Source organism: Zingiber officinale, chromosome 7B (genome assembly GCF_018446385.1).
Source record: "Zingiber officinale cultivar Zhangliang chromosome 7B, Zo_v1.1, whole genome shotgun sequence".
NCBI lineage: Eukaryota > Viridiplantae > Streptophyta > Magnoliopsida > Zingiberales > Zingiberaceae > Zingiber > Zingiber officinale.
Window position 1 is genome coordinate 81190366 of NC_055999.1, and position 26046 is coordinate 81216411.

The window sequence follows — 26046 nt, forward strand, 5'->3', positions numbered from 1 at the left end:
AAGATTGCTCGGGGTGCAAGAGACGCAGCTAGCGAGAAGGTTGGCACAGGAGAGAGACTACGGGCTCGGTGGGACTGAGGGACGAACACTGCGGACGAGTACGCTGGCGGACGAGAAGGAATCATGCTACGACTTCGAGGGACGAGGAGCCGGAGCGAAGCCTGCTCGAGAAGACCGGAACTTGGGTTCGGGTGAGCCCTTTTCTGGATGGCAGAGATCACCCAAGTGAGCGGATCTGGAGGAGAAGAATCGGACCGAGGCGGGACTGAACCAGAGAAGAGGTCCCGGACGAAAAAGTCAACATCTGTTGACTTCGGGCTCCGGGGCGCCCGGAACCCTTCCGGGCGCCCGGACCAGCCTTTTGACCAGGATCGAGTTTTGACTCGATCTGATCATTGGGGGATAAAGTTTATCCCACCAGGGCGCCCGGAACCCTTCGGGGCACCCCGAGCAAGGCTATAAATATAGCCTTGGTCCAGAAGCTTTTCAACAATCACGAGCATTTCATTTCCAAACACTTGTACGCTTTAATTGTAGTTAAGCTTCTATTTCTGCGCTTCAACGTTGTAAGAGGCTTCTCCGCCTGAAGGAGTTTTAGTGCTTAATCTTCCTTGGATTAACAACCACATCGGTTGTAACCAAGTAAATCCCTGTGCCTCGTTCTTTTTAATGTTCTATTTACTTTCTGCTTATTATTTATGCAAGTGTTAGCTTAAAAATTTTGAGAAGGGTTGTTTGCCTTTTGTCTTTACAGGACTAACCAACAACCCCCTTCTAGCCGGCCGCAATGGTCCTACATGCTTAACACTCCTCCATTGTTGTGGCTTCACCTCCTAAAGTAACACAAAACCCCATGGTCGACTTACCATTGTCCCTATCTGATTGGAAGTCAAAAATCCGTGTAACCTTCAGGGAGAAAATTATCTGCTTGGTAAACCTGCATATAATCTCTAGTCTTTCTCAAGTACTTTATTATATGCTTTACAGCAGTCCAATGTCCCTGTCCAAGGTTACTTTAATATCTGCTAACTATGCTCACAACAAAACAGATATCTGGTCTCGTGCATAACTTACATTAGGCTTCCTACAGCTGAAGTATAAGGAACTGCCTTCTATCTCTTTTGATGTCTTCGGAGATATCTCTTTAGATAAAGTTACTCCATGCCTGAAAGGTAGAAAAACCTTTCATGAAGTCTTGCATGCTAAAACAAGCTAGGATCTTATTGATATATGATGCTTGGAATAAGCACAATATTCTTTCCTTGCGATCCCTTATTACTTTCATCCTGAGAATATGTGCACATTCTCCCAAGTCCTTCATATTGAATTGCTTGAACAACCATACCCTTATTTCCGACAACACTTTGATATTGTTTCCAACTATCAAAAATGTCATCTACGTATAGTACAAGAAATACCACTTCGTTTCCATCACACTTCTTGTATACACAAGACTCATCTGGACACTGAATAAATCCATACGACTGGATTACTTCATTAAACCGAATGTTCCAAGACCTTGAAGCTTGCTTCAGTCCATAAATAAACCAATTTAGCTTACATACTAGATGCCTTTTGCCTTTTTCAATGAACCCTTCTGGTTGCTTCATATAGATGTTTTCTTCAAGACTTCCATTAAGGAAAGCTGTCTTGACATCCACTTGCCAAATCTCATAATTCATATGAGCAACACTAGATAAAAGATTCCGGATAGACTTAAGCATGGCTACCGGTGAAAAGGTTTCCTTTTTCAACAAGCCTTGCTTTGAAAGTTCCCACCTTCCCATCTATCCCTCTTTTTCTATTATAGGCCTATTTACACTCAATGTCTTTTACACCATTTGGTGGTTCTATAAGCTCCCAGACTTTATTAGAATACATATATTCTAATTCTGTATTCATTGATCTTTGTAAAGATACTGCATCTTTATCTTGGAGTGCTTCGTCATATGATCGGGGATCAGGTTCATGTTCACCAGGGATCAAGTCGAAGACTCTCCTAAGAACATGAATCTTTCAGGTTGTTTAACAACCCTCTCACTATGACGAGGCACTGTCTGTAACTGTGCATCATTTATGACACATGCTGCAGTTTTTTGTGGTACTTCATCTTGTATTGTTGGTACTAGATTAGACGTGTCCTTTATTATTTCCTTAAGAACATTTTTTCTCATGGGCTTATGGTTCATTACATAGTTCTTTTCTAAAAATCGGGCATTGGTGCCAACAATGACCTTCTGATCTTTAGGACTATAAAATAAACCACCTTTCGTCTTTCTAGGATAACTCATGAACAAGTGAACTCCTGTTCATAATTCTAACTTTTCAGTGTCTCCCTTCAGCACATGTGCTGGTCTACCCCAATTTCGAATATGCTTCAGACTAGGCTTACGCCCATTCTACAATTCTATGGGAGTAAAGGGTTCTAACTTAGAAGGTACTATGTTCACTGCCATTTCCAGAGTATATCCCTAAAACGAATTTGGTAATTCTGAATAACTCATCATTGATCTAACTATTTCCATAAGAGTCCTATTCCTTCGTTCTGTCACACAATTCTGTTGGGGTGTACCAGGTGCAGACAGTTGGGATTGAATCTCGACTTTTGATAAGCGACTCCTAAACTCTCCTAAGAGGTACTCACCACTACGATCTCACTGCAGTGCCTTGATACTTTTACCTTGACGTTTCTCCACATCAACCTTGTACACTTTAAACTTATCAAAGTACTTAGACTTACGGCACATCAAGTAAATGTACTTGTATCTCGAATAGTTGTCTATAAAAGAGACGAAATGTTCAAAACCACCTCTTGCCTGGATAGTCATAAGTCCTCACAAATCAAAATGAACCAATTTCATCACGTCTTTGGCTCTGTACTCCTTAGACTTAAACGGCCTCTCGGTCATTTTTCCTTCCAAGCAAGACTCGCAGGTTGGAAAGTTTTCCACCACCAATGAACCCAAAAGTTCATCGACTATTTTCCTTTGAATCCTACTCAAGTTAATATGACCTAACCTTAGATGCCAAAGATATGATTGGTTCATTTTCGAAGGTTGGTTTCTCTTATTAGAGTTAGAAGATGTGTTATTAATTTCCATTTGTTGCATCGTGGAAGTTATTGGATTTATATAAATTGCCAACCAACGTACCAAAATAGATAACTTCCCTCTTTTTCTTGATAACAACTTTGTTATCAAAAGAGACAGAATATAAGTTCTTTAAATAGTTTAGAAATTGAAATCTAGTTCTTTCTAAACTTGGTACGTAAAGACAATTTCTCAAAATCCATGTTTTATTCTTATCGGAGGATAAACATCTCCCACTGCAACAGCTGCTACTTTTGCAGCAGTGCCCATGTAGACTGTGATTTCCCCTTCATATAGTTGTCGGGTTTCCTAGAACCCCTGCAATGAATTACAGACATGATCAGTGGCTCCCATATCTACATACCAAGTACTAGTAGATAACACTACTAAACATGTTTCAACAATTGATGAATAAAATACACTTTTATTGTTCTCATTTATGAGAGGACAGTCCACCTTAGAGTCCAAGTTTTGTTTCTAATCATAATTGAGACTTCTAAGTCTATTCTATAGTATAATGGCCAGTGGGTTGAAAGTCATCTTAAGAATCACAAAATAAACTTTGGTCAAGACTCTAAATTTAGAATAATATTGATTCCTCAAACAATACTATTTAAATTAACCAACACCTCAAATCACTGTGAATTTTGCATGCCACGATAGTGTGGACGTATACAAAATCAAACATTTGTAAGAGGAGGTTTTACCCATTAATTTTATCCTTGTCAACCTAACTTTATGACAAATAAAATTAATAGTTGGTTTTCCTTCGGTCATACAAATAATAGCAGTGACTCCGATGGGGAGGATACTATTAGATGTGCCTAAGTGTATACCATTACTTGACACTTAGTCCATTAAATAAGATTGTGCCCCTTCCGATGGGGAAGATCATACCACTACAACAAAAACTGCAAACAACAACGGATATTATCCGTTGTCGTAGGGTCAAAAAACCATTGTAACTGAGGGTGTTGTAGAATGTATTGCCCTACGACAACGGTTTTGAATCCGTTGTCTTTGTAGACATTTGACAACGGTTTTTATCCGTTGTTGTATATATGCTCAAAATTTAGCTACGAAGGATACGACAACGGTTTAAAACCGTTGTTGTAGCTAATTTCAACAACAGAAATAAACCGTTGTAGTAGACTCTTTTTACAACAGATATAAACTGTTGTGGTAGATAATATTTACTCGTTTTACTTTTTTTTTACAATAGTTTTAATATATTTTACAACGGATAAAACCATTGTCTTTTATCACTTTTTTCAAAAAAAAATCGTTGTGGTTTACATAGTTTTTACAACATTTTTAACTGTTGTCTTTAATGTTCATTAATACCAAACAACCAATCTTATTTTACTATAAACAAACCACCAATACAAAACTAAATATTTACTACATTAAATCCAAAATAAACATCCATATATAATTCATCTTGTAGCCACACATATACAAAAATATACAAAATGAGTTGTTACTCATCAAAATACACATATTTTCCATTACTGTTCTCCATATACATTAAATCACATGTTTTCCATTTGTTGTTCTCCATATGGCGCGCTTTTAATTTACAAATTAGCAAGGCAAGCTACATCCTAACAAAGCTCACTTCTTGCATCAAAAAAACTCAAGCCTCATGAATTGCCCGACCTGCGAAAGAAAAATTCAACAAAACTTATAAAATTCCATAATTCCAGATTATAGTCTACATGACAATATGAATTCTTGGAAAATAAGCAATACAAGGAAACAAGCCATTTTATACTCGAAGTTGTATGTTTGAGGTGGTTATAGTCAAAATTACTATAAATATGACTACCAAAGAATAAGAGCAACTAAAAAACTACTTTTATCCAGTTAGGGAAAAAAATAGACAATTACAAATTTTCCTCCTTCTCTTACGTTTTCAAATAATGACTGGTTTAAAGAGGATTTTTTGCAACTTCATCAAGTTTTACATTGACTCAAACTTATGACTACCCTTGAACATAATCTTTGAGTATCTATTTGTACATGTTGCAGAACTGTTAGCCACTGCTAGAAGAAATGGAAAAACTCTTCCAACTAATGTACTCCATGTGACTCAAGGAGCCTTATCAAAATATGGTTCTAATAATAATAATAATAAATCCTCTCTCAATCAGCTGCATTCATGAGTAACACATTGGAAGAGGAATATCAAGGCTGTGTCTGAAAGGAAAAGAACTCTGGTATTCACAAAATATAATTTAACCGTCAGTCCTTGCATAATGCAGAAACAACTAAATAAGCGTCATGTAACATCAAATGTTAGAATGAGGTATTGGGCAAAGGTATGTGTATAATTTATTTCATGGAATCTGCGTTGGATATAGATACTTGGATAATGACACTCAAACAGTGACACTAAGAGTGAACAATGACTAATCCTATTGAACACATGTACAATTTGAAAAAATAGTCATGTCAGAGATTGCGATCATACTCATGTTGAACTATATCAAGTCCAAGTAACATAGACATGGAACAGTTGTAGCACTGACATCATATTCAACCACACAAGCATTATCATACTAGAGATTTGAATGAACATTAGTTATCAAATTTCGTAAACAGTAAGCAGTAGAGTACTAGCCTTGTATGTTAAACTTGTTGAATGTACAATATCTCATAAGAAAGTTTACCTTTAATGTTATTACAATAATCACATCCAGAGAGAATACACAAATCAATGAGCTGATCCATAGTGAGTCTTAGCTCTTCAAGAACCTGAAAAATAAGGATGAGAATAAATACAGTAATTCAATTAACAATAAGCAGAATAAATATACCTTTGAAACGTCAAATTCCATCATAGAGATTTTTTTGGAACTAGGATCCATTAAATGATGGAGAAACCTTGGTACCCCAAAAGTTAAAGTATCCATGTTTTCTGAGGCAACCGCAAACACCTAGAGATTGATAACAAACAAATACGTTTAGGATATTAAAGTTAAAAAAAATAAAATAGAATGTGTTACATTGCATCATTTTACCTTGTCACTTTTGAAAAGAGCTGTGCATTGAGCTTCTGCTTCACAGGGTGCCTTTAGATCAGAAAGATGAGTTTAGCTTCTAAAACTAGAGATACAATACTTGTATATTAAGCAATTGCATGCAGCTTTAGGAAATGTTTGCAAGAGAAAGTAAAATTGTGTCATTGTTAGTTCAAATTCTTGTAGCAAGGATAAAGAATTCAATAAGTGAAAGTAGACTAGTTTACCTCAATAGTAGGCACACCCATTAGTCTTAAGAGACGTTTACAATCTTCAATATGTTGCTTGGTTACCTGTGAAAAAACTCTACAGTCATCTACTAGAATCAAATTCTTCAAGAAAGTAATTTGAAAGTTCAAAATATATTTAAAGAAACTCTATGTTACATATGAAGAAAACAGATAATCAACATGCTAACTTTATGCTGATTGCATCATAATCAATAAGATCCTCATGGTAATTTCCAATAAAATAGCAATATCAAAGATTACCTTGACAGTCCTTTTGTTGTACTTTTCAATTCCCTCCAAATCACCAGTCTGCAAACAACAAATGTAACCAAGACAGCAAAAGAAATTCTAGCACACTAAAGAGTCCCAATAAAGGTACTTGTTATGCACAAGCAATGACCTCAATTGTTGTGTTCAGATCGTTAGTTGCATCTTTCCTCTTTAAATATCTAAAGAATAAAATAAGCTTAAAGATTGTCATTATCTTGCAATAAAAAAAAAGGAGGGGGACAATGACAAAACTGTAAAGACTAGCCTTTTGGCAAGTTCTTGTTTCTTCAGCTCTGGAGGTTGATCGTCAAATACATATCTGGCATAAAAAAGATGATAATAAAATATGGTGGCTGAATGATAGACAAAAGATATTTAGACATGCAAATGGACTTACACTAGCTCGATACCTGCTTCTAATAATCTGATAGTTCGATTGAACATCCATTGCAAATGACTTATCGACCATACAAAATGTCAAGAGTTAGAAGAAGAAATAAAAAAGTCCAACTCATGCATAGATTTTTCAATGAACTCTGCAAATTCTTTCCTAATTCCAGGAAGTCCTCGAGAATCACTATATGCACCTGATTGCTCGAAAGAAAGTTGAGATTCTTATCAGAATGACTAAAACAATATTTACTCATCAACATGAAAAAAAATAACAAGGCCTGCAGATGATGTTTTGGGTTTGTTACATATAAAGATACAACTAAAAACCGGAATATGACACAAATGTTATGAAAAGGCCAACATAAAAATTGCTTGGGTTACAAATGCACAAACAAGTACAGAATACATTTCTTTTCCAGATCACCGTTAACAAGAGGAAACAAGTTGCAAAGCAGTTTAGCTTGAGAAACAGACTGCATCAAAAAGGAAAAGGTTTAAGCAGACTGCGAGTTGAAAATTGTAGGAATATGTGAATACCTAAACCACCCGAATTCAATGAAAGATAATGTTTAGCTCTTGCAATGACATCTGCTAGGAATAAAAGCCCGACATTAGGGTCATCCAATAGAAATGGAGCTTGGCATAATGCTACCACCTGGAGAATAGTATAGGTAAAAAATTACACCATTAAAAAATGAAATCTAATGAAAAATGTCTCTTTATCTCAGGGAGCACAGAGAAGGAGAAATTGCTCCATGTACAAGGAATTTTTGATTTGTGAAGATGATTTTTTTCTCACTGCGTTCCTTAAGTCAAGCAATAGAGAAGAATGATCAACACTTTGATACAAGTAGTTTTTAAGAAAGAATAAAGAGAAAATGGAAACCTGACGGGGAAATGTTAATGGCTTCTATCCGAGAGCATGAGGGTTCCCGACATTTGTGAAAATAATCTGCAAACAACAAAAAAAACCAATCTCATGGAAAGTAAGTCCAACTTGTATCTTGTTTCTTAAGAATAAATTGCAAGGGGAGTGCAGTATTATAACCTCAAATTTTAATCTCACAAGTGGCATCCCAACAAGCTAACAATAAAAAGAATCAAAGGCATATGTGCACTTCATATCTTGATACAAGCAATAAAGCAAACATATACAATGCTAAATAACCCAGGAAGATATCTTCAACCAGATAACAAGAATGGAAAAAAACAATCAAAGTCAGATCTTTCAAGAATCGAAATAAGAGTCTCTTTCAATAAAATTTATTCTATTTAACTCAAATCATGTTGTGGCAGAATCAATGAAAATTGTGTATGAGAAAGCATCATAACCTTCTTCCCCTCCTTTTGCAACTCCGAAGCCCGAAGGTAAAGCTCCCCTTTAACAGCATATGCAACTTTCTTCACATTCTCATTCAGCAACTTGTAGTCCAGCGGCTTCGGCGCCATCCTAATACTAATTAATGATTTAAAATCAGAACTTCTTATCTTAATACTGACTAAACAACAAAAGGAGTATAGAAGAGGTCACATGCTAATTTTATGATGGAAAGCAAATCAAATTTACTTGGACATCAAAGATTCTGCTGCCTTCTCCAGGCATGGAAAAATTAGTCTATTTTGACTGAAACTTGTTGTCTCTCTTTGTTAGAAAATGGGCAGTCTTCTTGGAGCATATAATGTAGAAATATGCATCTCCGACTCTGCTGTAGTTCTATAGACATGAACAGAAACAACAATAAACAAGGATGCCATGGCTAAAATCTTGATGCCTTTGCAGTCTGCTATAAACCCTGCAGAAGAAGCTTGCTTACATGCGAAATAGACGTATGTTTTCATGTTCTTCTCTGATCTAAGAAGTCATTAAGAAAAACTAGAGGAACAAATCTCGTGGAAAATGATCGCCATATTCAATTAATGATACGATTAAGACGATTTGGTGAATTATTTTTTTAAAAAAATGACCCTAATTTGATTGAATCTAAAGCAGAGGAAACCCTAATCGAAGGAAAAAAAGATCGAGCGCAGACCTGGAACTCGGAGGTGTGGTACAAGCTCATAAACAAGCGGAGGGCACTGGCCTGGAGGAGCATGGGCTGCGGCTTCCCGCCGTCACCCTCCTCGCCTCTTCCCAGCGGTGCGAAGATGTCATGTGTGTCGCTATATAGGGAAACATGTTCGAAGAACCCTCTACCAAGGCCAGACGACGAAGTGACGGCTTGCTTCCTGGAGAAGGTGATGAAGACCGCATCGTCGCTCCTGTCAATGACGAAGTTGGCGCTACCTGCATTGGCACGCAGGCAGCGGGTCTAGGCTTGTGCCAGAAGAGGGGAAGATGCAAGGAGCGCACCAAGGACATGGCTCATCTCGAACCTTTAGGAGGCAAAGGTAGACAAATCAAGAGTGAGGGTGAGAATGAGAGAGAGAGGAGAGCACACCGTTGTGGAGGAAGATCCAATGGTCGACGGGATGGTGTGAAGAGATTGTATGAGGAGAGGGAAAGAAAATTGCCCTAGGTTCGGGAGCGCAAAGGAAAAACACGGTGCCGAAATGAAAACAGCGAGGGAAAGGAAAACAGCGAGGGGGGAAAATGACCAAATTCAATTACAACGGTTTTTTCAAAACTGTTATCGTAGACGCTAAAAACGCGGATAAAGACAACGGTTTATAAAACCGTTGTAAAAAGTGTTGTCGTTTAAAAAAAATATTGCTCAATGACAACAGTTTTGCCAAAATCGTTGTCTTTTATATTTAATGGGGAGTTCAAAGACAACGGTTTTGGCAAAAACTGTTGTCTTTGAGCAAATACGCAACGCTTTCTCATAAAACCGTTGTCGTAGGGGTGTTGTCGTTTGCAGGTTTTGTTGTAGTGCACGCTCCTAATTAATGTTTTATAGTAATCCAAAATGGAAGTTTGATCTAGTGATCCACAAACAAACTCATCCAATATAGAGGAAGACATTCAGAGCCAACGCGTAAGTTTGTTTGCATCACTTACAAACCAGTAATGGAGACAATGGAATTTATTTAAAAATCCCTCTCCCACTTAGTTATTTAAGGTGAGGAATTTTAACCTAGCAAGCACACATCACAGTAAATAAAAGCAATAAATATGGAAATTATTTTCCAACTATTATGGTCTTTTCCATCACTGTCCTTCGCGTGCTGCCAACTCTAGGGTTCATGCCGTCGGGTCCATCGAGCTTCCTTTTCCACTGTGCTTCTGGTCCTCCAATAGTACCACGCCTTACAAGGATACGATCCGCGACAAAAATAGAATTTTACATATATCGATCCTATATTCCACAAAGGAATGTACATCTAATCTAGATCGAAACAAAAATGTAAAATCCTAATAACTAATACAGCTCCTGCTGTATTTAATATTACAATCATGCACACATAATAAAATGCCCTTGACATGTCCAAGGGTCCAATCACACACAATATCTGTAAGTCATAATAGTTAGAGCCTACAACCATAGAGTTAGTACATCCTACTATTATCCTGCCTAAATTATGTATGACATGTGCATAATTAAACTGGAAACCAAACACACAGAGGTAACCCCTAGCTCTAATATCAATTGTTGGTTGATCCTAGGAAGATCATACCGGTTCCACTATACAAAAATTTTGTACAAGTGTCGAACCTTTCCTAAACAACCTATTGTGTTCTTTAGAAATTAAATTAGAAATCGCAAATGGAACTTAACATTATTGATTCCAAATTTAACTTATTTGTTCTTAATGGTTTATATTTGGATCACAAACGATGCTTAACATTATTGATCCAAATCCACCTATGTTATAAATTTAATTAAATATTAATTTCCAAAATTGGCTTCTAGGATTGCATGGCGAGGCACTAGTCATTCTTGGATATGGGATCATCCACCACCGCCTAGACAAAGCCTTTTAAAGAAATCTAATATTTAATTTCCTTATATAACTCTAGGTTTAACCAAAAAGAACAATCGAATCACAAATTCGAAAAAAAAAAAAAACACAAACTCGAATCACAAATTTGAAACGCTAGAATCATATGCCTCTTGTGTTTGGAATTCATACAAAGAAAAACTAGCATGATGCGAAAAATAATTACTAGTTATACCTTTCTTTGTATGCAACAACCTCTTGATCTTCTGCCGTATTCCTCGCCTCCTCTTGGACATCGTGTGGGCGACAAACCTCTAAGATGATCACCACCCAAAAACTCCTCCTCCTTCTCTAAGTTTCGGCCACAACCATCACCAAGGAACAAAAGAGAGGAAGGGGAAAGAAAAGGGGAGAGGGCCAACCATAAGAGAGAGCATAAGCAAGAGAATAAGAATTGATCCATCATGAGGTCTCTCCTCCCCTTCTTTTTATAATACTTGCCCAAGGCAAATAAGGAAAGATTTTTACAAAAAATTAAAATCTTCCTCTTGTTTTCCTTTCCTCCTTTTTAATTCCTTTTTCCCCTCTTAATTGATTGAATGGTCGTCCCCTTGCTTGGGCACCAAGCAAGGGTGGCCGGCCCATAAAAGAAGAAAAATATATCTTGTAAAAATTTTATAAGCAAAGAAGGAAAGCTCTTATAAAATTTTACAAGCTCTTTTTTAATTTCCTAATGTGGATGTTTTGAAAAAGGAAAATTTTAAAACAAGTTCTAAGATTTAAAACTTCTCATTTAAAATTTTCTTTTTTTAACATGTTTACAAAAAAGGAAAGTTTTAAATTTAAAACTCTCTTTTTAAAAAAAAAACCATGTGGATGGTTAAAAAAGGAAAGTTTTAAAACTTTTAAAACTTTCTTTTAAACCATGTGATCTAATTCAAATATGGAAAGTTTTATAATTTTAAAATCTATCTTTTAAAACTTGTAGTTATCTACAATGAGAAGATTTTAAAAATTCAAAACACCCCTCATACTTTGAATTATGTGGTCGGCCTCCTTCTTGCTTGGGTACCAAGCAAGAGGCCGGCCCCTATGAGGAGGAAGTGGCCGGCACCATGGCTTGGTCACCAAGCCATGGGACGGCCCCCTCTTGGACACCAAGATGGACTTTTCATGAGTGGATATGAGGCATTAATGAGGCTATGACAGGGACCTAGAGGAGAAATTGGTTTTGCCCTCCCGACGAGCTCGAGTATCCCGTGTTCGCATCGAACACACAACTCAAGTTCATCAATAATATCTCATTCCACTAGAGAGTTATTATTGCACTACCACACCAATCCCAAATTACATTATGGGCTCCTTCTTATCAAGAGTGTGTTAATCTCCCCGTGTTTAAGATATCGGATGCCTACTAATTAATTGAGTTACTGACAACTCATTTTAATTAATGTCTTAGTACAAGAGTAGTACCACTCAATCTTATCGTCATGTCGGACTAAGTCCACCTACAGGGTTTAACATGACAATCCTTATGAGCTCCTCTTGGGGACATTATCAACCTAGATTACTAGGACACAGTTTCCTTCTATAATCAACAATACACACTATAAGTAATATCATTTCCCAACTTATCGGGCCTTTTGATTTATCAAGCTAAATCGCACCTTTTGATAAATCAAAGAAATAAATATTAAGTATATGTGCTTGTTATTATATTAGGATTAAGAGCATACACTTCCATAATAACAGAGGTATTGTTTTTTTATTTAGTCAGTATAAAAAGAAACTACTGTTGATACAGTCTGACCTGGCTGTTGTTTTGATGTTGACACTGATTTAAGTTTGTATCAGATATTAATCAAACTCAGACTGACTACTAATCGAGGTTGATCCATTGGGAGGGAAAGTCCTGGTGAGTGAAGCCAGGCAAGGGAAATCCAGATGAGTCAAGGTTGACCAGACATCTGGTGAAAAGTCCAAGCAGGGAGCTTGGCATGGGAAAAGTCCAAGTATGGAGACTTGGCACGGAGTGGTCAGAAAGGGCTCGGTAGCTCGTTCTCTGGACCGGACGAAGTCGGAGAGGGCTCGGTAGCTCGTTCTCCGGACTAGGTCAGAGAGGGCTCGGTAGCTCGTTCTCAAGACCAATCCCAATATCACATGGGCGTTGGATCGGTCAACAGACTGATCCAGTGGGATTTTGTTTTCCTGATCGGTGCACAGACCGATCTGGTGAAACTAGGGTTTCTGATCGGTCTGGCGACCGATCAGGAAACACTCAGAAGCACACTGAGTGTAATCTGATCGGTCTGTAGACCGATCAGGAAACACTCAGTAGCCTACTGAGTGTAATCTGATCGGTCTGTAGACCGATCAGGAGATGATGTCGCGAGAAGGAAAAAGGAAGTGGATCGGTCCGTGAACCGATCCATATGAACCCTGATCGGTCTGTCGGACCGATCAGGTCATATCCTGATCGGTCTCCAGACCGATCAGGTGACGATCTCAGGAGTGCGAGGAACCGCACCCATTAAACCCTGATCGGTCTTCACGACCGATCAATCCAAAGGTGTGGATCGGTCCGCTGACCGATCCACCACACTGTCTGCACACACTGTCAGTTTCTGCTGATTTCTGATTCGTTTGTTATACGTCTGATCTAACATCTGCTTGTGAGCTTTTTGAGTAACAGGTTGCAGGTACCATGGTGATGTTTTAATTCAAATCAATGACTATCAAAGGAATAAAACAAAATGTTTTTTTCCACTGGTTATCGCTGCAGATTGTGCAAAAGAAGCATCAACGTTCACTGGCTTGTTCAGTTGGCTCACTGGCTGCAATCAGCTTGACTCTTCCTCATTGGTTCGAGTTCAGAGACACCAGTGAAGACCAAGGATGGTATTGGTGTGAGCTCAGATATTCAGATGAGGAAGAAGCGTGATTGGCGACGCCTGGTTTGGCGACAGTGATACGCTACTGGTTTGCAGTGATTCGATGCAGACAAACGCAGTGAAGAAAGCGGAGAAATAAGAAGGAGGAAGTGGAGAGGATCACCAACACTCTGGAAAAACTCTCTCTGTCGTTCAAGCAAGAGGCTGTGCGTTTTTGTTGAGCTCTTGGCTGATTCCTCCTGTCGTTGTTTTTCTGCTTCGTGGCTGTAAGTTAAACTGTTCAATCCTTTAGCCACACTCTGTAAGTAATTGTGCTTCACTTTCAAATCTACTCTTGTGATCTTTGTGGAGAGGTTACTCCACCGAGAAGGAGGATCTAGCCGGAGTTTATCCGGGGTGTGATCTACCGAAGATCAAGGAGTCGTCCACCTTACGGACACGCCGAGGAGTAGGGGCAAGTTATCCCCGAACCTCGTAAATCCTAGTGTTAGTGTGCTTGTGTTTTTCTCTCCTTTAGTTGTCTAATTCCGCTGTGCTAACGATTATCTGTGTAGAAGTTTTCGTTTAAGTTTTTAAAGGAGCTATTCACCCCCCCTCTAGCCATCTAAGATCCTAACAAGTGGTATCAGAGCCTGGTGCTCTTCATTACGGCTTAACAACCCAAAGAGCTAAACAATGGCCATGAAGGAGGGACTCAGCACCAACCGTCCACCTTATTTCGATGGAGCAGATTTTCAATACTGGAAAAGCCGCATGGAGTATTACCTCAAGACCGATATCTCCATGTGGTTCTCCGTCAAGGAGGGATTCTCACCTCCAAAGGATGAAGAAGGTAAGGAACTTGACTCATCGAGATGGTCAACCGAGCAAACTCGCAAGGGACAAGCCGATGCCAAGGCGGTTGTCACTTTGCAATGTGGGATAGCCAAGGATCAACTTGTCAAGGTTGGTCCTTTCACAAGTGCGAAGGATCTATGGAACAAGCTCATCGAGCTCCAAGAAGGGACTCGAGACTCTCGGATCGCCAAGAGGGATTTGTTCCTAAACCAACTACAGAACCTTGTCATGAAGGAAAATGAAACTGTAAGTGAGATACATGGAAGGTTCAAGGAGATCATCAATGGTCTCCATTCGGTGGATGAACGAGTAGAAAACCGTGACCTCGTAAGGTATGCTCTAAAAGCTTTTCCTAGGAATGCCTTGTGGTCATCTATGGTGGATGCCTACAAGGTATCCAAGGATCTTTCCATTGTTAAGTTAGATGAATTTTTTTGTGAAATGGAGTTACATGAACTTGCTAACAAAGGGCAAAAAGAGAAAGGTATTGCTTTGGTTGCAGAAGAAAAGAGCAAGGAGGGAAGAAGGAAGAGAGAAAAGAAGAAGGAGAAAGAAATTGTTTCATCTTCATCCTCCTCCGAGTCCGATGATGAAGGGGAATCATCATCAAGCGAGATGGCCAACTTCGTGAGAAGAATCATGAGAAGGAGCAGAAGATACAAAGGGAAAGGTAAACCTAGTGAACAAAATATTGACAAAACTAATGTTACATGTTATGAGTGCAGCAAAAAGGGACACTATCGGAGCGAGTGTCCGAAATTAAAAAGGAAGGAGGAACGAGCCAAAAAGAAGGAGGAAAGAGTCAAGAAGAAGAAGGCTCTAAAAGCTACATGGGATGAGTCTTCTTCAAGTTCATCTGAGGAAGAGAAGAGGGAGAAGAGTACACGGCAGTTAGCCCTCATGGCAAGAGAGGAGTCCGAGTCCGAGAGTGAGGACTCAAGCTCTTCAGCTGCGACTTCATCATCTTCGGATGATGAAGAGGTAACATCTCCCCATTTAGAAAAGTGTTATAAAACAATTGCACATTTGTCTACTACCCGTAAAAAATCAAAAATAGAAACTAAACTGCTAAAAGATGAAATAGAGAAATTAAGGGCCCTTAGGGAAGATGAGGTCGATGACCTTTATCAAGAGGCCCTAGAGGATGAAAACAAAACCTTGAAGGGTGAAATTGAGAAGCTCAAGAAAATGCTTGAGAAATTCTCAACCAGCTCTAAGACCTTAGACATGATTCTAAATGCCCAAAGGGCGGTTTACAACAAGGCTGGATTAGGATACCAACCTAAGGAGTCTAGTTTTATTTCTTTAGTGTCAAGAACCCAATTTCATAGAACACATGTTTCTAGGGTTCATGAGACTAGGAAGAAGGTGACCAAGGCATGGGTGCCTAAGTCTCTCATTGTAGATGCATTAGGTCCCAGAATTTGGGTACCTAAAACATCCTTCTTTCGTGTCTTGTAGGCATTGGTCGAGGGGGAGCGTCTATCAACTTGGTTTGTTGATAGTGGATGCTCCAAGCACATGACAGGGGACAAGTCACTATTCTCTACCATACAAAATAAAAATAGAGGTAATGTGTCTTTTGGCAATAATGGTAGTCTTAAGGTTATAGGGGTTGGAGACATTCATATATCCGAATGTCTCCACATCAAGAATGTTCTTCTAGTCAAGGGGATGACTTTTAATCTCCTAAGTGTCAGTCAATTGTGTGATACGGGTTACATAATTGAATTTCATTCAAGTAAATGTTTGGTTAAACACATTGACACACTTGACACGGTACTAGTAGGCACAAGGGTTGATAATATTTATCAAGTATCGTTTAAAAGTGCTACTAATGCTTTGATTAAGTGTTTCATGTCAAAAGAAGAAGAGTCTTGGCTTTGGCATAGAAGGTTGGCACATGTAAACATGAAGAACATTCGGAAGTTGGCCAACAAAGGACTAGTACGAGGCTTGCCAAGCATCAAGTACCAAAAGAACAAACTATGTGATGCATATCAAATGGGTAAGCAAACAAAAGCATCTCATAAAGGTAAAAGCATTGTGAGTACATCTACTGCCTTAGACTTATTACATATGGACTTGTTTGATTGTAACAATGTCATTTCATTGAATGGTAGTAGATATTGTTTAGTAATTATTGATGATTTTACTAGATATACATGGACCTTCTTTTTGAAAACTAAGGATCAAACCATAGATATTTTTATTTCTTTTTGTAGAAGAACTGAAAATGAAAAATCAACAACAATTAAAACCATTAGAAGTGATCATGGTGGTGAATTTCAAAACCATAGGTTCTTAGAATTTTGTCAAGCAAAAGGGTATAGACATGAGTTCTCAACTCCAAGGACCCCACAGCAAAATGGGGTTGTGGAGAGAAAGAACCGAGTCTTACAAGAGGCTGCACGAAGCATGCTCAATGAGTACTCACTACCGAGTTACTTGTGGGCTGAAGCTGTGAATACAGCTTGCTATGTGCAAAACCGAATCCTGATACATAGGTTTTTAGGAAAGACTCCCCATGAACTTTGGTTTGGGAAACCACCTACAATTAAACATCTTAGGGTGTTTGGTTGTAAGGTGTTTATTTTGAACACCAAGGACCATCTTGGAAAATTTTCGGCCAAGGCTGATGAAGGGATACTGGTCGGGTACTCGCTCACCAGCAAAGGCTATCGAGTCTGCAACAATAGGACTAAATTGATTGAAGAGTCCTCTGATGTAGCCTTTGAAGAAATCCCTCAATCAAATGAACAATCAAGGGATGTAGGAGAAATTCAACTTGAACTTAGAAATCTAAGTTTGAATGATCAAAATGAAGAAAGAGTCGAGGTTGACTCTGATGACGATGAGCAAAGGCAACAAAGGGCTCCGGTTGATCCCTTGCCTGATATTGAGTCCTTGCCTGTGCCTAGTAAGACCATTCATGAGGCACCACCAACACCAAGACAATCTAGGATAACCACTAGTCATCCCCAAGATCAAATTGTGGGAGATATCCAACAAGGGGTTAGGACTAGGTCATTCTTTAGAAATGAGTCTAATGAAGTTGCATTGATTTCAGAGATTGAACCAAGACTAGTTGATGAAGCATTGCACGATCTTGATTGGATCATAGCTATGCAAGACGAATTAGGTCAATTTGAAAGGAGCCAAGTGTGGGACTTAGTTCCTAGACCTAAGAAGACCACCATTATTAGAACTAAATGGGTCTTCAAAAATAAGTTAAATCAAAAGGGAGAAGTTGTAAGAAACAAGGCAAGACTTGTAGCCAAGGGCTATAGTCAAGTCGAAGGTCTCGATTATGATGAGACTTATGCTCCCGTGGCCCGATTAGAGTCCATTCGTTTGATGCTAGCTTTTGCTGCACATAGAGGTTTCAAGCTCTATCAAATGGATGTTAAATCTGCCTTCTTAAATGGTTTCATTAAAGAAGAGGTCTACGTTGAACAACCACCGGGGTTTGTGAGTACCGAAGCTCCAAACCACGTATACAAGCTCAAGAAAGCTCTCTATGGGCTTAAACAAGCACCACGAGCTTGGTACGAAAGGTTGTCAACATATTTACTAGAGAAGGGTTTTGTAAGAGGACAAATAGACCCAACACTATTTCTACGAAGAGATAGTGAAAACATATTTGTAGCCCAAGTATATGTCGATGACATAATTTGTGGCTCAAATAACAAGGGCTATTTGAATAAATTTATTTCTCACATGGAAAGTGAGTTTGAGATGAGTCTAGTAGGAGAATTGACATTCTTCCTTGGACTTGAAATCAAACAAACTCGAGATGGCATTTATGTCCATCAGACGAAATACACTCAAGAGATGCTTAGAAAATTCAATATGAGTGACTCTAAGGAAATGTCCACTCCAATGGCGACAAGCACTCGCCTTGACAATGATGAGAGTGGAAAACCAATTGATCTAACGCAATATAGAAGCATGATTGGTAGTCTTCTATATCTCACAGCTAGTCGACCAGACATACTTTTTGCTGTGGGCATGTGCGCTAGATATCAAGTCTGTGCCAAGGAATCTCATTTAATTGCAGTTAAGAGAATATTGAGATACCTTAAGGGCACAATTCGAGTAGGTCTATGGTACCCTCGTACAGAGTCTTTTGACTTGATAGGCTATACCGATTCTGACTAGTGCAAATTGGATCGAAAAAGCACTAGTGGGGGTTGCCAATTTTTAGGTTCATCTTTAGTTAGTTGGTCAAGTCGGAAGCAACATTGTGTTGCTCTCTCCACGACCGAGGCCGAATATATTGCCATGGGAGAGAGTGTATCACAATTGTTGTGGATGATACACACCCTAGAGGATTATGGACTTTCTTATAAGGGTGTACAAGTGCTATGTGACAACATTAACACGATCAACCTAACTAAAAATCCAGTCCATCACTCAAGGACCAAGCACATTGAAGTGCGTCATCACTTCATTAGAGATCACGTAGCTAGGGGTGACATTGTGCTCACATATGTGGAGTCAAAGTCAAACCTAGCTGATATTTTCACCAAACCCCTTCCGGAGAATGAATTTAGTCATTTAAGGAGGGAATTGGGAATGTGTTTGGCTCCTTAGGTCATTAGAACTTCACCATGATCAATAAGGACTATTAAAATGACTAGAGTAATTGGGACAATAATTTGGGCAACTTGGGAACATCTCACACAAACTATAAGGTTTAACAAAATACTTTTGTTTGCTAGAAATGGGGTGAGATGCTAGGATCAACCCAATTATTCAAAATGTATCATGCATCCCTTGAATAATTAGGTTGAAGAGACATTAATTGAGTATGAGGAAGGCCATCACATAATTCATGTGTATTTGGCTCCTAGATCTTACTCATATATTCCAACTAAGGAATCTTGGTTGGACTTTTGCCTAGAAATTTTCTAATCATGGTTGATGGTTGATGTGTTGATTGGTATTGTTGCTTGGTTCATGTCATGACTTTGATTGATAAAACGATAGGTTATTAAAGGAAATAATAACAACTTGGATATATTTTGACAAACTTGAAACTAAACATAACAAGGATCAAGAATTTCAGCTTTCATGCCTTGTTTGAAAATTAGGACAAGTTGTTTATATTTTGACAAACTTGAAACTGATCATAGCAATCCTAGGTCTTAACCAATACCTTGGTTCACTATAGGTAATAGTTTTATAAGGTTATCTAAGATTGGAACTCTAAGATTCCAAATGTCTGAGTTTTTGGGTTTTGAAGTCTGAAACTTTCGGGCTCTAAACACGCTCAGGCCATATGAGTTCATTTTTTTTCATAATTGTGGGTGTTGATCCTTAGGTACTAGGTTATGAATTTGGGAGGTTCTGAATTCTTAGTTGGTGAACTTCTCAGAATTCTCGATCAACAACGGCTCAAAAATTTTAGTTACTGAAATCAGAATTTCAGGATTATCAGACACTGATCGGTCCAGGGACCGATCAGGTCGATATCTGATCGGTCTCTACGACCGATCAGTAGAGTTCATTCGCTACTGATCGACCTCTGATCGGTCCGGGGACCGATCAGGAGGTTCCCTGATCGGTCTCCACGACCGATCAGGAGATTTAACGATACCTGATCGGTCTCCACGACCGATCAGGACATGAAATTCCTGACAGAGTTCACTGATCGATCCAGGGATCGATCAGGAGACACCGGCACAGATCGCAGCCCACTGATCCACATCTGATCGGTCCAAGGACCGATCAGGAAGATCCCTGATCGGTCTCCACGACCGATCAGGACGATCACTGACCGATCAGGATGTTTCCTGATCGGTCAGGATTTCTCTGTTCGGACAGCCGTCCGATCAGATCACACTGTGCACTATCCCCTCATTAACACCTCCCGACCCACTCTCTTCCCGATCTTCTTCCTTCTCAAAACCCTAGCCGACCGACTCATAACCTAGCCGACGCCCCTCTTTTCCTCCCGTCTTCTCGACCCATCATCTTCTAAAAGCCGAAGGTTACAATGGCGCCCAGGTAACTCTTCTTCCTTCCGAGATTTGTTCATTCTTAGCGTTTTAGCTTCTTTTCACATTTTCTCTATGTGTGTTGTCTCGGTTCTCTCTGTGTGGCTCCCGTGGACTCCCATTTGCCCCGACCGTGTCCAAATCTTTATCTATTTAGGAAGAAAGCAGCCGGTCAGAGTTCTTCTAAGTCCCCAGCTGAGAAATCCAAGTCTCCTGCTCCCTCTCGACCCCAACCAGCTGGTTCTAGTAGATTCCCAAACCGCCATTTTGAGCAAGCATTTCAACAGAGGACATTCAAGCTGCTTCCATGTCGATCTGTGGATCGCAAGTATATGGATGAATTTTGTCCTTCTGTGTCCGAAACCCTAGCCTATTTTAAACTTGACTCGGTAGTCTACTTAGAGAGGGACATCAACCTTGACCTAGTTTCTGAGTTCTATAACAATCTTCATCAGAACAGTGATGATGTTTATAAAACCTGAGTCGCTAAAAGATCTATCGATTTCTCCATCAGAGAATTTTTTGGGTATCTAGGCTGCCGGATGTGTACGGGGGATCTTTTCTCAATTTATCCTGATTTACCAGAATCATTACGTCCTCCACTTGATGTCTCACCTGACTCCATCTATGAGTACTTCTTCGGTCATCCTAGACCAGATGACCTAGATGAGTTGGATGTTGACTTTCCCACTTTTGCTGCCCTACGACTATCTGCCCCTGACTATATTCTTTTTAAGATAGTCACAAACTGTATTCTTCCAATTACATCCAAACCTCTTGCTGAAATCCGACCCTATCATTGTTTGATGCTGTATGGGCTACGTCGGCGTCTCGACTTTGACATTATGTCCAGCATCTACTCTTCGATCATTTCATATTCTCGGCCCAGTGGCTCCACTGTTTATATGCCTTATGGGCATATAATTACTGATTGGCTCGAGACCCTTCAGGTTGATGTGTCTAAGGGTAGGGTAGTCAAAATGGTCAGGCAGGATTGTCGACTTGGGAAACGGGCATTTTCCAAGTCTGGCATCATTGGACAAAATGGGGGTGTTCAGTGGAAGGATGGGAGAGTTTTGGGTGAGTTACCACGGGGACCTCCACGACAGGTTGCTCCTGTTGCTGCTGCTCCTGCTGCTGCTGACGATGGAGAGGACGATCCTGATCTGCGCTGGCAGATCGCCGAGCTAGAGAGCCGTTTTGATCGGCATGATGAGATGATATCTGCTGAGCTGGATGGCTTGCGTATTCGGATAGACCAGCGCTATGATGACCTGCGCGGGCATATTGACCAGCGTTTCGATGATATGCGCAGTCATCAGGTGGTGACACAGCAGTTGCTACTCGGATGGATGGCACGCTACCCGCCTCCGCAGTCTTACCCAGGCTATCCATCCTCCAGCGTGCCGTCTCAGGATTTCACCCCTCTTGCCGATGATGGTGATATTCCTCAGTGTGAGGATGTTGATTGACACAGTTTGTTTGTTGGCTGTCTGTATTTTGGATGTTATTTGTTAGTCTTTATGACTGACCTGGATGTTTGCACTTCTGATGCTACTCCTGTATTTATGCTACTCCGTTTTCTATTTACTTGCTCTTTATTATGCTTCATTTTCTATTGGATATTAATATGCTGTTCACTTGCATGTCTTGTTTGTCCTTTATTTCTTTATTACTGTCTTATAATACACTTAGAGGGCATTCTAAGTGCTTTACGAAACAGACAGTAAGGGTTAAGGGGGAGCTCTTTATGTTATCTTACCATATTCGCACCTTTTCGGTGTTTGACAAAGGGGGAGAAGATAACTAAGTTTAGATGAATGAAAATTTGAAGACCCTCATATAGTGGAGTATCCGCCTTAGGGGGAGGATCTTGATTCCCCTAAAATTATGAAAATTTGAACAATTCTGATCTAAACTTAAATCGTGTTGTCAAACAACAAAAAGGGGGAGATTGTTGATACAGTCTGACCTGGCTGTTGTTTTGATGTTGACACTGATTTAAGTTTGTATCAGATATTAATCAAACTCAGACTGACTACTGATCGAGGTTGATCCATTGGGAGGGAAAGTCCTGGTGAGTGAAGCCAGGCAAGGGAAATCCAGATGGGTCAAGGTTGACCAGACATCTGGTGAAAAGTCCAAGCAGGGAGCTTGGCATGGGAAAAGTCCAAGTATGGAGACTTGGCACGGAGTGGTCAGAGAGGGCTCGGTAGCTCGTTCTCTGGACCGGACGAAGTCGGAGAGGGCTCGGTAGCTCGTTCTCCGGACTAGGTCAGAGAGGGCTCGGTAGCTCGTTCTCAAGACCAATCCCAATATCACATGGGCGTTGGATCGGTCAACAGACCGATCCAGTGGGATTTTGTTTTCCTGATCGGTGCACAGACCGATCTAGTGAAACTAGGGTCTCTGATCGGTCACTCAGTAGCACATCGAGTAATCTGATCGGTCTGTAGACCGATCAGGAAACACTCAGTAGCCTACTGAGTGTAATCTGATCGGTCTGTAGACCGATCAGGAGATGATGTCGCGAGAAGGAAAAAGGAAGTGGATCGGTCCGTGAACCGATCCATATGAACCCTGATCGGTCTGTCGGACCGATCAGGTCATATCCTGATCGGTCTCCAGACCGATCAGGTGACGATCTCAGGAGTGCGAGGAACCGCACCCATTAAACCTTGATCGGTCTGTCGACCGATCAGGCCATACCCTGATCGGTCTTCACGACCGATCAGAGTTCAATCCAAAGGTGTGGATCGGTCCGCTGACCGATCCACCACACTGTCTGCACACACTGTCAGTTTCTGCTGATTTCTAATTCGTTTGTTATACGTCTGATCTAACATCTGCTTGTGAGCTTTTTGAGTAACAGGTTGCAGGTACCATGGTGATGCTTTAATTCAAATCAATGACTATCAAAGGAATAAAACAAAATGTTTTTTTCCACTGGTTATCGCTGCAGATTGTGCAAAAGAAGCATCAACGTTCACTGGCTTGTTCAGTTGGCTCACTGGCTGCAATCAGCTTGACTCTTCCTCATTGGTTCGAGTTCAGAGACACCAGTGAAGACCAAGGATGGTATTGGTGTGAGCTCAGATATTCAGATGAGGAAGAAGCGTGATTGGCGACGCCTGGTTTGGCGACAATGATACGCTACTGGTTTGCAGTGATTCGATGCAGGCAAACGCAGTGAAGAAAGCAGAGAAATAAGAAGGAGGAAGTGGAGAGGATCACCAACACTCTGGAAAAACTCTCTCTGTCGTTCAAGCAAGAGGCTGTGCGTTTTTGTTGAGCTCTTGGCTGATTCCTCCTGTCGTTGTTTTTCTGCTTCGTGGCTGTAAGTTAAACTGTTCAATCCTTTAGCCACACTCTGTAAGTAATTGTGCTTCACTTTCAAATCTACTCTTGTGATCTTTGTGGAGAGGTTACTCCACCGAGAAGGAGGATCTAGCCGGAGTTTATCCGGGGTGTGATCTACCGAAGATCAAGGAGTCGTCCACCTTACGGACACGCCGAGGAGTAGGGGCAAGTTATCCCCGAACCTCGTAAATCCTAGTGTTAGTGTGCTTGTGTTTTTCTCTCCTTTAGTTGTCTAATTCCGCTGTGCTAACGATTATCTGTGTAGAAGTTTTCGTTTAAGTTTTTAAAGGAGCTATTCACCCCCCCCCCCCTCTAGCCATCTAAGATCCTAACAACTACCTCAAATGGTCATGCTCAATATACTCAGAGTGTATTAGTGTAATTTTATAGTCAAGATTGACTAATACCAAATTACACTACGACTATACCAATGATTTGTTCCTAACCATCTTAGTCGTGAACTACTATTTATAATTTATAAGAAACTGATAACATGATCTTCTGTGTGTGACACCACACACCATGTTATCTACAATATAAATTAATTGAACAACTACACTTAGCATAAATCTAGATAATTTGACCAATGTGATTCTTATTTCTAAGTAAATATTTATACAAAAGCTAGACTTTTAGTATACATTCCAACAACGCCCATTCTGCAATTCTATGGGAGTAGAGGGTTCTGACTTAGAAGGTACTATGCTCACTTCCATTTCCAGAGTATATTCTCAAAACGAATTTGGTAATTCTAAATAACTCATCATCGATTTAATCTTTTCTATAAGAGTCCTATACCTTCTTTCTGCCACACCATTCTGTTAGGGTGTACCAGGTGCAGTCAGTTGGGATTGACTCCCGATTTCTGATAAGTGACTCCTAAACTCTCCTAAGAGGTACTCGCCACTACGATCTCACCGTAGTGTCATGATACTTTTACCTTGATGTTTCTCCACATCAGCCTTGTACTCTTTGAACTTATCAAAGTACTTAGACTTGCGGCACATCAAGTAAATGTACCCGTATCTTGAATAGTCATCTAAAAAATGAATTATTCGAAACCACCACTTGCCTAGATAATCATAGATCCACACAAATCAGAATGAACTAATTCCAATTCATCTTTGGCTCTATACCCCTTAGACTTAAAAAGCCTCTCGGTCATTTTTCCTTCCAAGCAAGACTCGTAGGTTGGAAAGTTTTCCACCACCAAATGAACCCAAAAGTTCATCAGCTATTTTCCTTTGAATCCTACTCAAGTTAAAATGACCTAGCCTTAGATTCCAAAGATATGATTGATTCATTTCCAAAAGTTGCTTTCTCTTATTAAAGTTAGAAGATATGTTATAATTTCCATTTGTTGCATCGTGGGAGTATTGGATTATAAATTGCCAACCAACGTACCAGAACTGAAAACTTTCCTATTTTTCTTGATAACAACTTTGTTATCAAAATAGACAGAATATCTATGCTTAAGTAGTTTTAGAAACTAAAATCAATTTTTTTTCTAAAACTTGGTACGTAAAAACAATCAATGTTTTATTCCTTTCAAAGGATAAACATCTCCCACTATAACAACTGCTACTTTTGCAGCGGTGCCCATGTAGACAGTATTTTCCCTTTCATATAGTTGTCAGGTTTCCTGGAACCCCTGCAATGAATTGCAGACATGATCAGTGGTTCCCGTATCTACACACCAGGTACCGGTAGATAACACCACTAAACATGTTTCAACAACTAATGAATAAAATACACTTCTATTGTTCTCATTTCTGAGAGGAAAGTCCACCTTAGAGTCCAAGTTTTGTTTCCAATCATAATTGGGACTACTAAGTCTATTCTATAGTATAACAGCTAGGGGATTGACAAACATTTGAAATCCTAAGAATCATAAAAATATTTGGTCAAGACCAACACCTCAAAATCCTTGTGATTTATCCATTAATTTTATTGTCTTGTCAACCTAACTTTATGATAAATAAAATTAATAGTTGGTTTTTCTTTGATCAAATATTTGGTCAAAACTTTTGAATTTAAAATAATATTGATTCCTCAAAATAATATTATTTAAA

General features: G+C 39.6%; 2 protein-coding genes across 3 annotated transcripts in view; both read right to left on the minus strand.

Moving 5' to 3' along the window:
• Positions 1–4705: 4705 nt before the first annotated feature.
• Positions 4706–6809, minus strand: LOC122006121 (flap endonuclease 1-A-like). Its single transcript, XM_042561482.1, has 6 exons — positions 6604–6809; positions 6340–6405; positions 6113–6163; positions 5909–6028; positions 5762–5846; positions 4706–4748 (listed from the first exon to the last, which is right to left on the minus strand). Exons 2-6 carry the CDS (start codon positions 6358–6360, stop codon positions 4726–4728), a joined length of 300 nt encoding a protein of 99 aa, XP_042417416.1. The 5' UTR covers positions 6361–6405; positions 6604–6809; the 3' UTR covers positions 4706–4725.
• A 194-nt stretch (positions 6810–7003) lies between these two features.
• The window catches only part of LOC122006119 (serine carboxypeptidase-like 17), a 31692-nt gene continuing 12649 nt past the window's right edge, over positions 7004–26046 (minus strand). Inside the window, exons 15-18 of one of the 2 annotated variants that reach the window (XM_042561480.1) lie at positions 8338–8461; positions 7892–7957; positions 7543–7660; positions 7004–7199 (exon numbers count right to left, since the gene is read on the minus strand). In XM_042561480.1, the coding sequence (XP_042417414.1) occupies positions 7916–7957; positions 8338–8461 (166 nt within the window). In that variant the 3' untranslated portion in view covers positions 7004–7199; positions 7543–7660; positions 7892–7915. Of the gene's footprint in view, positions 7200–7542; positions 7661–7891; positions 7958–8337; positions 8462–26046 lie in introns of those variants that run through there. The other variant, XM_042561481.1, reaches the window with a different exon arrangement.

Coding starts and splice junctions, on each gene's coding strand:
- LOC122006121 (XM_042561482.1), bottom strand. CDS start 6,360: ATGGGTGTGCCTACTATTGAG. Junction 6,164..6,339: donor TGGGTGTGCCTACTATTGAG/GTAAACTAGTCT, acceptor TCTGATCTAAAG/GCACCCTGTGAAGCAGAAGC. Junction 4,749..5,761: donor TTATTGTAATAACATTAAAG/GTAAACTTTCTT, acceptor TTTCTTTCGCAG/GTCGGGCAATTCATGAGGCT.